General features: G+C 34.3%; 1 protein-coding gene across 7 annotated transcripts in view; it reads right to left on the bottom strand.

Moving 5' to 3' along the window:
• The window catches only part of mub (poly(rC)-binding protein mub), a 300,043-nt gene that overhangs the window by 56,597 nt on the left and 228,362 nt on the right, over nt 1-15,084 (bottom strand). For 4 of the 7 annotated variants that reach the window (XM_023164514.2, XM_023164481.2, XM_023164499.2 and 1 more), the window contains exons 1-2: nt 14,822-14,964; nt 12,609-12,729 (exon numbers count right to left, since the gene is read on the bottom strand). In XM_023164514.2, coding sequence (XP_023020282.1) covers nt 12,609-12,680 — 72 coding nt within the window. In that variant the 5' untranslated portion in view covers nt 12,681-12,729; nt 14,822-14,964. The other 3 variants (XM_023164494.2, XM_023164489.2, XM_074184984.1) reach the window with 3 other exon arrangements.

Genomic DNA, 15,084 nt, shown 5'->3' with positions numbered 1-15,084 from the left:
ATTAAATTCCATACAACTTTTGTTACAAAAGAGCGCGCAGTTGACCTGGTCAAAAAACTTCATATAGAGTTCATTAATTATTGATAAATACATAATTAACAATAATTTTCATTTCTTATCAAGTAGGTATTACATTATATTTATTGTTTCTGTCATTAATTAAATATTTATCAATTCAATAACCGATAACTAAAATTAAAAAATAATCAAGGGACAAACTTTATATACATTTCAATTTTTGAAAGCATTTGAGAGATTGCCGTAATCAGATCAACATACAGATGCAACTTGCATTTGAAGAAGAAAACTGTCCGGTTCAAAGATTTCATTTGCGAATGGAATTGTAATAACTGTCATTGCTGTCATTAACGTAAAAAATTATTTTATTCGTTGAGATCGAGATCGAACACCCGGTTCTTCCGTGACGATATTTTCCCAAATGAAAAAGCGTTCGAACTACTTTATGACTGTCGGACCTTCGAGCTTCGTTGTGATCATGTACAAGTTGGGCTAGACTAAACAAATGTATATATTATATCCTGCCGATGATCATACGCTTGGGAAGGTTAAAAACGCTGAGATGAGGTTGTTGTGGCTAGCGTTGCTGACACGAAGGCTTGGGAGTTTTTGCGAGAGACACAAAAAGTCAGTCACCGGAGCCCGTCGAGACGAGTTCGGGGGTCTCACCCCTCAACCCTTAACCTTCGAGGCTGAGGAAGGTGGCCTAAATAGGAGAGCTGTTTTGTTTCTAAGCGCGTGACCGAAACTTAAAGAAAATCGGTAGTGAAATCGTGAACCGGTAATGGGTAAAGGAAAGTTGAAAGTAAAAGTGTTGGTGTTGAAGACACACCGGGTCAACGGAGCCTATATAGTCAAAATACAAGTTTATACGAGATGACTGGACTATATGTATAGTCTTCGTAGGTATATGACGTCTTTAAAAGTTTAACAACAAAACAAATAGACAACTTTACTCAAAGACTCAAAAAAAAATCAAAACGTCATCTGGACAAAGGCAAACAGCGGTCATTCTTGATTCGCTACGTCTTCTCAGAGCACAAGATTCCCAAACCCAATGATCACTACCTCACCGTTGTAGGAGTGGTCAAAGATGAATGATACTGCGGATACATGGTCTCTACAGCCAGACCAGGTTATAAATCGTTTACTACTCAACTCCACAACGAACATTTTTCCCATATCGACCAGACTACTGGAAAGACACAGTCCTCGTACGCAGCCAGCCGTTTTAATTTCATCGAAACGAATTCCGCGTCGAAGACATTCAATCGTCGAATACCGGTGTCTCGAAACGTCGCGTCGCCCGAGTAATCACCGTAATCCCGTTCGCCTTCGCGTCGCCGATTATATTTCATGCTAATTACCTCGGCAAATTTTCCGTGAGATGAAATTCCGCGTGGAAACAAAATCTATAGCAGAATTTGTGTACTACACGGAATTTTACTACTTCAAGTATCGCTTTTGAATAATTCATGAGGCGAAGAAGCGTAGCCCATTGAGAAATGCGATTCGGTTCTAGAGCTCGTGAGGCATATTGGTAGCAAACAATTCGAATATGTCGAAACGAAACAAGATTTCATCGTTACACCAGCAATATTAGGGCTTTCATCTCGGAATGAAAGATAGTCAGCTATAAACTTGTGTTGTTAACCTTTACTTTGACACACTAAAACTTTCTTATTAGTCAGTGGGCTATCCTTGAAGACAGGCAGTAAATAAATCTAAAGAACTGAACTTTAAATGTTCGGCGTTGGCACTGACGCCTGTCGGATATAATCCAACGCCGTTCGTTGTATTAGCCAGTGGAGTAGTTGTTTTCTGATAGGCGTCAGTCCATTCAGCCTACTGGGTAGGTATATCTGAGACGGGCTTGAACATTTAAAGTTCATTTCTTTAGATTTGTTTACTGCCTGTTTTCAAGCATAACCCACTGACTAATAAGAAAGTTTTTTTTCCCTATTCAGAGGAATCGGGCAAATTACGGATATGCAGTTAATTATTACCTCGTCCACTAGATGGAGTGACATTTTTGATGTTCGCTCCAACTTAAGACGAGGAATGAAATACTCTGAAAGAATTTCAATTTTCAATTATGGAATATCATTGACTTTAGGCTTTAGGCCGATGGTGACTATCTTGCACTGACGAGTGGCTAAGTAGCCTAAACCGGTCTGCAAGTGTACCTGTTCCAAAATTGAAAGTCGACTCTATCAGTTGTATTGCCGATTGCATATGCAGAAAATGTTCTGTGAAGATTCCTGCACTGACGCCTGTCGGATATAATCCAACGACGTTTGTGGTATTAGCCAGTGGAGTAGTTGTTTTCTGATAGGCATCAGTCCATTCAACTTACTGTGTAGGTATATCCGAGACTGGCTTGAACATTGAAAGTTAATTTCATTAGACCCTAAAAGTTGCCTCAAAACCTACCAATCAATCGAAGGGTGTCCGCGACTACATACATTTCAAGGTTAAAGGTCGAAAAACCGATTTTTTTACACATTTACTGAAAATATCTCGTTTTCCATGAGTTCTATGCTATTTGTTCAAATCTGTTTAAAATATGTTTTTTTCGTTAATCATTATAATTATAATAAATATTGTAGAGGATTGAATTATCTTCAACTTTTGTTAAACAGTGTTCAACTAGTTAAAGTATCATTGGAGGCCGTATATAAAGTTTATAAAATATTAATAAATATGTAATTCTAAATAATAACTCTAATAATGATAAATTCAAAACATTGCCAGAATATTTAGAAAAATACCTTAATTGATTTTCAATTTTGATCCTTTTTATATTAACTACTTCCTAAGTGATTAAAAAAAGAGAATTAAATTTTTCGTTGATTTTTTTTATTCAAAAGTACCATTTCATACATTCATGAAAGTTGAAATTTAAAAAACTCAATAATAATAATAAGAACTACAAGTTCTAATTTCAATTTCCTTCTTCTTCTTCTTCTTCTTCGTCTTCCAGTCGCTGTAAAACTTCAATCTCCTCTGTGTTCTCGTCTTCAACAATATTCATCTCCAGTTCTTCCAGCAGTCGCCCATGTTAGGCGACTGCTGATTTTTCTGGTCTTTCAAATTTAAGGTGTGCTAAGTGTTTCTTATATCTATATTTAATTCCAGAATTTTCCGAATTCTCGATTTCGTCCTTTGGATTTCTTAAAAGGCTCTGTAGTGTATGACTTTTGTCAAATACCACCTTCATACCTAGTTCTTTGAAAATCTTTCAAGATTTTTCGAGAAACCGTTACTGACTGCTATTTCCTATATTGTCACTTTTTCTTTTGTGAGAGGAAACGTCGAAAGACGTTACACTAGAAAATTCAACCCAGCACGTTTGTGATGTCCACAGTGATATTTGGTTTGCTATTGGCATAAAAATACAGTTATTATTTATTCAGTTTTGTTAACTTGACGAACTGTATGTTTCTCGAGTGTTTTTACAAAAGATTTTCTTTCTTTTCTAAAGAGTGCAGAAGCCGTTTAACAGCCATTTATTGCATGAAGAAACAATGTGTTTTTCAGATCGAGGATATTTATCAAAACTTTCGAAAAATATATTTCAGTTTTTACATTTTCTTAAACCAATTTTTCAAAGAAAATTTCTTGATGATGAGGTAAGATACGCCCAATTAAAATGACAAATAAATCTATATTTCCTACCATTACAACAGCAGTTTCAATAATAAGAACATCGAACCGTCGTGACGTAACTTGGTTTGGAACCTTTTATTTTTCATTTTTTGTTAATAATATTTCAAATTTTCAGCTTTTATTAAATATTTCTATTTTTTTTTGTTGCTGCTTGTATGTTATTTCTTTGTAATTTCAGTTTTTTGTTTAATAACATTGTTATTTTCGGTTTATCTTTTTAATTTTTTTTCAGGGATTTCAAATCAATTTACATTATATTAGACAATGGAAGTCCGAACTGATGAAATACACTTTGGATTGCATTACGCGGTTTATTCATTAACCATTTCCGTACTTTAGACTTGAATAATAGAGATACTGAATTGAGTATTTTAAATGAGTATGGCAAAATATTATAAATCTTTGATGCAAGATATAAATGACATCTCTGTCCTATTGTTTTCAGCATACTTAGGGAACATTCTTTTTATCTAGTCGGATAACTATGTTCAATGTTTTTGGTGTTATGCATTTCTGTATTAATGCCAGATACAGAACAATTAACTGATGAATATCTAGTACTTCAGAATATCCGTAACCGTTAACTTTCTTATCTGATTTAATTAGCATCATCTCATTTCCATGTTCAAACTCTATTTTCGTGAATGGGGGTAAGTTCGTAGCTTGTGAAGGGCACATGAATGGTTTTTTTTCAAATTTAAGGTAATTAATTTTTTCCTTATGTAATCCACTTCTATAGGAAACGATTTAATAATTTTTTGTTTCGGACTAAACTAGTTACTGTCCTTGAAGAATATAACTGTGTCATCCGCAAATGAACTCATTTTACCATCTACAGGCAAGTTGAAAATATCACTAATATAAATTAAAAAGAAAATCCTAACCTATCCTAACCTAAACTATAACCTAACATAACCTAACCAACAAAGTGGGTAGATTTTGAGATTTTTTTGTACATTTTTCGCGTGAAACCGTAACAAACAAACTTACATTCGCATTTATAATATTAGTTGGGATAGTAGGGAAGTAGGTATAGATAGATTGACATAGTAGTATAGATAGATATATGAAAATAGCACAAAACCCATAGGAAACGAGATATTTCCAATAAATGTGTAAAAAAAGATTTTTTTCACCTATGACCTTGGGATATATTATGTAGTGATGAGTAGATTTCAAGACAAGTTCAAGGGTGCCACAATAAAAGTTTATACAACTTTAAATTTGACTGTCTCACATACCGAGATACTTGCCTTCATTTGACTAACATGCCTGGATTTAACGTGTACTGAGCCGTTCAAATTTGTCCGCATGGTACTAATATCTCAGTTGTATCATGTGTTATCAATGAATCTGACTATATGGTCACCACGAAGAGATCTAGGAAGAAAAAGTATCCCAATAAAAGGAACTCGTTTGAAAAAACTCAATTTTTGAAATCATACGCTCATATAACTCTACTGAAAATGATATTACGGCCATTTCGCATTAAATTACTCACTTCTTTAATTAAAAATAACCCAATTAGCAGCCAGCACATGAAATATGAAAATATTCCATGCAACGAGACAAGCCCTATACGTACTGTAACAAGATTAAATTTTATTCAGAAGCCTCGTATGTACACACTACCAGCAGGCAGTTTCATTGTGCTGCGACGTTATTTTGGAGCCTTTCCCACAAAAGAGAAAATCTATTTAAGTCCATCTTCAGAGTGATAAATAGAATTACCGATTGAACATTCCGGTTCATTTCCCGGTAATGAAAAGTGTGTTATTACGACGAGACGCGTTAGAAAGCTGCTTACGCTTCTAAACTATTCCTGCACCTGTCAGATTATTGAAGACACAACATAGTTGTTTCATCCTTATCCACTATTTCACCCGTCAACATTTACTGTATATTAACGAGATTATTCACGAACAATCACATCGTTATTATTGTTACAAAATAGTGCAAGACCGAGATAAGAGCATTCCTCGCTTATTTTTGAAGAGTACTATAAATTGAGATACGACAAAAATCTATACCAGACTTTCAAACGATTCGCGAGAAACACGAATCAAATGCAAAAGAAAATAACTAACGTAAAAACTTTGCTTGAGAAGCAAGGTAAGGACTGACGAAAACATGAGTGTCAAGCGAGCAAACAAAATAAAACATAAAAATTTTACGACGTTTCGGGATAAGACACTTGAATTCAGAGCTTCACCTTGTAATGGTTTCCAGATTGGTGCTGAAGAGGAAAGTGTCTTATTCCGAAACATCGATGTCCACCATTGAGGACGACAGTGTTCCTTGTAAATGAAATGTCACCTCTTTCAACTACTACAGTGCATTTCTTTAATGTCTCCCCCTTTTTATTTTTTGAACGGCTCAACTAAAAAAATTGAATCTAATCGAATTCAAAGCGTCATGTTATGCATAATGGTAGGCGGTCCTTTAAGGATTTATTATTGAATTTTCACTTGTGATGGTTACAAATTTACAAACGATTATAATTCATGTGATGAAACCAGCAGAGAATCAACAAAGTACTTTCGATTTTCAAGAGAGACTGAATGATCCGGCCTTGGCGAGGTTCAAGATCATTGACATCAAGCAATAATAGTGTTTATAGCGTAATGATAAAGCAGATGGAAGAGTGTTGATTTCGAATCCATTCACAGCAATGGAGTGGTGAATCTATGATAAAGAATAGTACAAGCACATCTCTTCTTTGTAAACTTTAATATTTTAAAAAATTGGTTATTTTTACTGTTATGCTGTCACGTAAACTGGCCCGGAGTGACAGATAAAACGATCTGCTGTTGATGTTTAGTAATTCATGTTGCCAAGCAGCTATAAATCATCCCAACGTTTAAGGATGATCTACCATTTTTCACTCTGTTACAGATAAATCATTAAGCGTGGAAAACCTAAACACCACTTGAAGATAAAATGTAGTTAGATACTCATAAAATAAGTTGTGGCAAATCGTCCATGGCACTTATGTGCAACCGTAAAAATAATCTTCTTTTGTTAAGTGCCAATTAAACATTTAATTATAGATTGATACCGGGCTTGCATTTAAAACAAGAACGCACACAGTCTGGGTCAATCACTACGATCATTGCCAAGTTATTCGTGATCTATCTTGAAATTATGCCGATTTAACTCGACTTTATTAATTACATTCTATAATTACGTGCCAAGCATCATCGACGCACGTGTTTCCGGATATATCACGTATATTGTGATGCCTCTTTCGAAATAAATTCAGTTTGTTTGTTCTAAAAGGGTTTGAAAATTTCATAGACAACTTCTACATGGAATTTCGAGATTTTCAACAACCGATGTTACCAAAATCAACGTTAATGCCAGTGTAAATACCACTGCACTGGAGTTCCGTCCGATACCTGAAAAAAGAACCCCTTTTCAGGTCTATACCTGAAAAAAGACCCTTTATTTCAGGTATAGACCCTAGTTTCGTCAGGGAGTTAATTACGTCCCTCTGATTTCCGCCCGTAGACTTTCCCCAACAGTCAGAATGCCCTCACTGTTCACTATCGTTGTCAGTAGTAATAAGGTAGATAGATTAGAGGAATGGGCCAAGAAGTGAAAGATCAGTATAAACCCTGACAAGAGTGAGGCAATACTGTTCACCCGGAGGATGGTACACCCGGAAGGAAACGTCATCTTCAACGGACAAGAGATTCCGTAGACCAACGAAGTTAGATACTTGGGGGTCAACCTAGACAAAAGATTAACGTTCAGGTCTCACGTATGGCAGAGAATAGGAATAGCGAGATCTGCCCGACAAAACCTATTACCAATAATAGGTTGAAGAAGCAACATGGGACTGAAAGTGAAGCTGCTGATGATCAAGACCGTAATACTACCGATAATCCTGAATACCTGCACTGCCTGGGGCCAGTGCGCAGCGCGTACAGAAGACAGATCCAGTCGTTTATGAACGCGTGTGTAAGGGCCGCCATAAACGTTCCAAGATATGTACCGAATAGGTACATATTCTGGGATCTGAACATACACTACGTATAACGCATACATGAGGAAACACGCAGAGTACACGTTTGACAGAATTCGAGCGCATGATAATCCAGCGCTAAGCGACCTACATAACGCACTACACAGGGATTACCCCAGATTCCGAGAGAGGAACAAACACAGGAGGCCAACTAAGCAGAATCAGAGACCACCCCCGAGAGTCGCTGTCAGGCGTCTCCGGTACGTATAAAAATTTCTAACCAGACCTCAAACTGATCTTATTATCAGATTCACTGAGATCCAAGACTAAAGACACTCCCTCGGTTAGTTTTTGGGGACCCCAAACAATAATTCAGTTAGGAAAGTCATGATGAAACAACATAACAGATTAGAAAGTAAACGCCCATCAGCAAGTTGTGGACCGCTCCGGAGAAGCGGGGGTGGATGGACGCAATGGGGAGGGGGCATGGGGGGCAGTTGTAATAGGGATAATAGGGACTGAACGTTTAGACCTTTACGTCAACTGGTGGCAAGATTCTCAACTTTCTGAGCGTACATATGAAATGAAAAACTAAATTCAAAGAATTTCCGAAGACGAAAATGCTTGATGTCAAAGGATCTAAATACCAAGGCCTAGAATCTTTAGACTGAATGGAAATGAAGTCAAAAGCAAGTGATTTAATGACTTCAGGCGGAGGTAAAAAAGACGATTCAAAGATTTATCGGAAGTAGCAACTGATTTTGGAACTGTAAACGCTGTACTGTACCAGTTTTGTCCTAGATGGAAACGACGGCCAGCAGTTTTTACCGACGGTAATACTATAGGGCCTTCAACAGGGAACTTTCGACAACTGATAAAGGCCATTTTGTTGAAGGTACACCTGTCAAATTAGTTGTCATTTATTCAGTCTGTTTTGCCAAATCACCACGCGGATTTAGCATTCAACAACACGTGTTCGGGCAACGTACCGCGCGCTACGCCCATAATCGCCCTACCAAAAGTACTATTCGCCAACAAAATTGTCGAATTTGGGACGATACCAACCCACATGAGATCCAAGAGCGTTCAATGCATCACTGTTTGATAAGGATTTTGGGCTTGCGGCGTCATCGGTCCATATTTCTTTGAGAACGACGTTGGCCAGACCATCACTGTCAACAGCGAGCACTATAAGTCGAAGATTACCAAGATCTTTTGGCATGAATTGGATGATCTGGCACAACCGTAAAATGTACCATCAACAAATACAGATTAAAAAAAATAAGCGTTATAAAACCAAATTTATTGAGTTGTACAAATACTTACTTCAAGCAGTGTAATAATTTAGCTACATGAAAATGCATGGACATTTCGTGAAAGAACTAAACTACATTCATCCAACAAAGTGACCCAAACAAAGATAGATACATGATCAAAGCATGATCACCACTGACATTTGCATCTATTGGGTAAAATAAACAAGCCTCCTTACGCTGGCCAATCAGATTCAACTGCAATCGGCTGGCGGAACTCATTGTTACAGTGTCGAAGTGGTCAGTTACGTTTTAACTCTTGTGGTGTGTACATATACGGTATTTCAAAGTACTGCTGCGGCTGAAGAAGAAGAAACTGCAAATTTATGTCCCTACAATCCGCCTGAAAAATTTTCCTATACCCAGCCGCATATTTAAAAAAAAATCGGTCGTTCCTTAGTACGACTCTGTACAAGCAGCCTTGTCTGGGAGATCACGTGTTTTGGAGCACACTGTTGCTTAGATGAGAGTATGTAGCCTTGATTAACTCCTGGAAAAGTTGATATTGATAATGATGCAGGTTAATTTAATACCTTTTGCAGTTTTTTTCATTAAAATGTTTCAGGATCTCCAATAAACACTATACCTAGAATATTCAGCAGGTTTTCTTTTTGTATATCGTCTTGCGATTTGATACTATTCAATTTGAAAAAATTATCAGGTCAAAAACGTGTTAGATTGTCCTTTCAAAATGTGGCAATAGCCATCTACAGACATTATTGATTCCAACTGTTTACAAAATTTATATTTCACTGAAGAATTTGTAGGAAAAAAGACAGTGTCACAGAGAAAGATGTAAAAACATTGTAACAAAAATCAACTTGGCGACACTTGCTTTCATCACAAATAACGGCAAACAATAGAATAATTTTGTGAACCACTATAATTATGTCATTTCATATAATCATGCAAATTTCTGTGAGAAATATTTTATCAGACAATGGAGTTCAACGTTCTTAGTGGGTCGATATTGCTGTTAATCTTTTGGATGTCATTATAATATTTTCACATTCTTTACTGCTAGAAATCAGAAAGACACATTTAACAATCATATTTCACAATGATTTATTTCCAATCAATAAATCCAAGCATGTAATTTACTGTATTTTTTGACATTTAACGAGAATTATTGCGAAATTTGTAGATGTCAATGGAAAATCAAAATCCTCCTTGGTCGGTTTTACTAATTTGGTGTTGTGGCCATATGTATTAAACATATGAGCTTCAACTACAAAAAATCAAACCTCAGTGAATGAGCAAATTCAAATTCTATCTGTTTTTATTCCAAAATAATGTTTATTTTCTTCATTCACAAAAACATCCACTGTGTTTATTATTTTTTCTCCATTCATTGAAGTTCCAACAAAATTTATTCAAGCTTGCTTCAAAGCATCTGGTTGTTTCTCAATACATTCCTTAACATAAAGGAATGTTATTTTTTTGTGTTTGATCGTTTGATACAGGATATAATGCCTCTTACAAGAGGAATTTCTCCAGATGATTGAAAGACGTGAAACCATAAATAACGTTTTTCAGCCACATGCTGAATATGATGTAACTCATAAATCACCGAATATACCGAGACTGAAAATATTCGACAAATCAAGTGCAGATATGAAAACTGCTCTCAATGATCATATTTTTAAGAAGAAAAAACTGTTTATACTAGGTTGATTCAAAAGTTTTGTCCGTTCAAATGTCATGTCTTTTTTAGCTCCATGCGATAAAAGTTTATGAAAATTTGTTAATTTGTTAATTATGATTTTTTATAACTATTGCAAAATAAAATATCTAAAAAATGTTGATAAAATTTTGTTTTCAATTTCAATTGATATTTAGCTATGTCCGTTTTCACATTAAACAATAGCAGTTATGAATTTTTTAAGTAATTTGTTTAATAAATTGTTTTAAATAGAGAAATTCAATATTTTTGAATTTTTAATTGTTTAAAATCGATTTTTTATATATCGATTGTTTAAAAAATTAGTTAAGAAATAATTTTGCTTTTAAAAATCATAATTTACACTTCTAAATAGTTTGACAAAAAAATATTTACCATTTAATTGTTTATTAGTTCAACAATTTGTTATAAACAAATATTGACCAACGATTTTTTTTCTGAAGCAGAAAAAAATTTTAGAAACAGCTATATATAAAAAAGTGCCATAACAATTTTTTTTTATTTATTATAATACTTTCTAATATCATACGATACGAAAAAAAAATTTTATGGCACTTTTTTATATATAGCTGTTTTTATAAATTTTTTCTGCTTCAGAAAAAATATAATTGGTCAATATTTGTTTATAACAAATTGTTAAACTAATAAACAATTAAATAATAAATAAAATAATTTTTTTACCAAACTATTTGAAAGTGTAAACTATGATTTTCAAAAGCAAAATTATTCCTTAACTAATTATTTGAACAATCGAAATATAAAAAATTCGATTTCAAATAATCAGAAATTAAAATTACAAATAAAAATTTTTTTAATAATAATTATCTCTAGACAACAAAATAGCAAAAATATTGAATTTCTTTATTTGTTTAAAACAATTTAATAAACAAATTACGTAAAAAATTCATATCCTATGTTAATAACAACAATTTTTAGATATTTCATTTTGCAATAGTTATAAAAAATCATAATTAACAAATTAATAAATTTTTATGAGCTTCTATCGCAGGATCGTATGAAATATATATATATATATATATATATATATATATATATATATATATATTACAATGTAGGTTTTCACGGATGGTAGAATATGATGTGTTGTTTTTCCGGGTGTTCATCCGTTGTGTACTATTCGATAGTCGACGTTTCGCCATCATCTCAGATGGCATTATCAAGACGAGTTACTGCTTCGCTTTCCCTCTCGAAGCGAAGCAGTAACTCGTCTTGATAATGCCATCTGAGATGATGGCGAAACGTCGACTATCGAATAGTACACAACGGATGAACACCCGGAAAAACAACACATCATTCTAATTGCCTTTCTTTGTAACCTGAAAATTCTATGCCTTTCCGCAGCGTGCCCCCATGCAATAATGGCATAAGTTATGAGTGAATGACATAAAACAAAATATGCAGCTCGTAGTGTCACATTAGATACACATATTGATAAGTTTCCAAGTACATATAATTTTTTTTGTAATTTCTTTGCTGTATAGTTGATATGTTCATCCCATTTCAATTTTGGATCCAGATACACATCTAGGAATTTCGCACTTTTCAATGAGTTTTTGTAATCATTAGTGTTTTTTAATGTAAAGATCATATTTTGTGTTTTACTTTTGTTAATAAAAAGTTTATTTGCATGGAACCATTTTTCTGCTTTTGTCTGTGCTTCACTCGATCTATTCACAACATTGGCCATAGTTTTGGATCCTATTGTGTAGGAACATTGGGTAAAGTTATCGTAACCTTCTATAACTGAACTATGCTCCAGGTGAGATCAACTCTAGATCAAAATAAAATGGGTTCAAAATCTTTTTTGTGTGAAATAATGCAGTTTCTACAAAAATTATTTATACCTCTAACAGTTAAATCAGCCAAATAATTCTCGATAATTCTATTAATTCTCTTTTCAATTATTGCATGAACATGCCACAAAAAGAAGCGTACTTACCTTTCCTTGCATTATCAGTCTAATTGTAATTGTGACCTTCGAGTCATCATTTAACATTAGGTTTTGGTCCATTCTGAAAGAAGCCGGGGATCAGGGCGGAGGGGAAGGTTTGGGTTCGAATCTGAAACAAAAAAAGAGAGCGTAAGCATCAAATGAACAATTATCTTAGAAAAACTATGCGCTTGCTGAAAAATATTTTCATTAATAGGTAATAATAGGAAAAAGAACACTACCTGGTTATGCAAATACTATAAATGTAAACACACTAAAGGTATGTCAGTTACATAACATGAATATGGAAATATTTTTCTTTTCCTATCTGGACTTGAATCCATAATTTGTCCTATAAAAGCTGTCAAACAATATATTAGATCAGCAGATAGATAATGAGCTACTTAATGGGCAGTTGTAAATGCTAATATTGTTTGAACACAATCCTATTACAACAAAAGTTACAGCAGATATATAAATATTTACAGGTATCAAGGTGATCCACCAAATTATTCGTCAATATAGTTTAATCAGAGTCAAGTCAATGTATTTTTTGCATTTTCAAGCATACTTAACTGTTTGTTAGTTAAATCTGTAATGTGGTATTTTGTAACTCGAACATTTTACTGCTGATAGTCATAATTCTTTCATATAATTTCACTAGATTTGCCAGTTTCCCCCACATTATGAGGGTAAAACTGGCGAATCACTATTGGAGAAGTTGTTAAGGATGTCGGCATAACTTTAAATACTTTTACTTGTCACTTGGCAGACTATATATCATATACTAAATGAAAGAATGTACAATGTATTTCTAAAGTTCACTTATTTATGAGTTGCCTAAGTTGCATGTTTTACTTCTGATAAAATAATGAAGTTTTACTTCCAATAACTTACTAAAATATAATGCCAGATCCAACTGGGAACCTTTCGAAACTTCTGAAGTGACTTCGATGCACTTCGGGGTGTACCCCGATTCGATTATCAACTCTATATATCTGGAAGGAAACTACTTAGTCACGAAAACCATGAAGATAACTTCTACCACTTCTGTAAATAATACAAGCGACAGTTCTTTATATTGAATGCTTCAGGGAAGCCCGTGTAGACTGAAATTGGCACGTCACTCTCAAGCAACAAGAGTGGATTCATGCAGCAGTCTTGAGTCACATAATTTAGGTTGTAAGAATTCATGTTTTTCATCTGTTGCCACTGAACACATGGTTCCCGCACACATATAATATAATATATTTACCTTTACATATAATATCTTTACCTGGGCATGCCACTGAAAAGCAATAATTCAACTGCTTACAATTGTGTTATGAATCCAACCTAAACGATTCATGTACCCGTCTTGATTTCGTAAGAAGTTTCATTGGAAACATTCATGCATAAGCATAGACATCTCATATACAATAATTCATAATGTCTGAGTGCAGGAGTTGTAGGTTCTTTAGAAGTGACGAATGAAGAACAAAAATGCCTATGATTCAAAACTGGCAACTTACGACTGGTACATAAATTTACCTAGGGTCTATTTGAACTCCCTCCTCCAAGGTAGGTATTTGTAATTTTGTTTAGGTATTTGTAATTTTGTTCAGGTATATCTTTTAACGAATGTATCCTATGTATTGGACTCTATTTCCGAAGTATTTATAATTCCATTGAGAAATTTCTTTCAATGAATTTATCACTTTCAATTTAAGACTTTTGAGGTTATAAAAAGTCAGAGTATATTTAGACACTCTGTATTGTATATATATCACAATGCAAACAAAAGATTAATCAATGAACCATGAGTTACTCGATCAAAAGAAGGAAAGAAAGTATGAAAAAATCATAGATTGTGTAATTCTCTTCTAAAGTGCGATTTTCGATATAGCTAATGAGGGAGACATGTTTGGATATAGATCGTAAACAAAATATTTGTTCCATAATTAGTATAGGTTACAAAGTAGTGCAATTTGCGGGGGATATAAATAGAACTACTGAAGGTGTAAACATACCAAGTATATTGGATTCATGAAAAAATACAAGTATTTTTAACACATTTACATAAAACGGCACATAGCAAATACAACATAACCGCTTCAATAGCGGCACTGTGCGTCCTTACCTTACACAATCAAGTGAATTCATTAACTAAGAAATAAACATTGTCGGGTTATCACATAATCAATATCAGATGTAAATAGTTCTGTGTAAAAAAATTAACTTACATGAACCCAGTGTAAATTATACAAAACTAAATATTTTTATCGAAGCACCACTCTCACGACACTTCTAACATCCACTCCACGTGCACCAAGCTTCAAGCGACACTGCTGCCAAACTCAGAAATCGAAATTATACTACGTTTGCTGTCATACGAAAACCGTCGCGCCGTCGCTGCTGCCAACATTCGCATACACTTCCTGCGGCCTTGAGACTGGAGGTAAATTCGTTATTCAATGGACATCTACCATGGGCGTAGATGTCAAGT

This window comes from Leptinotarsa decemlineata, unplaced genomic scaffold, assembly GCF_025532065.1.
Source record: "Leptinotarsa decemlineata unplaced genomic scaffold, Ldec_3_MD MMD2_tig00026361_RagTag_RagTag, whole genome shotgun sequence".
Taxonomy (NCBI): domain Eukaryota; kingdom Metazoa; phylum Arthropoda; class Insecta; order Coleoptera; family Chrysomelidae; genus Leptinotarsa; species Leptinotarsa decemlineata.
The sequence above is the reverse complement of the archived record's forward strand: the minus strand, read 5'-3'. Positions and strand labels throughout refer to the sequence as shown.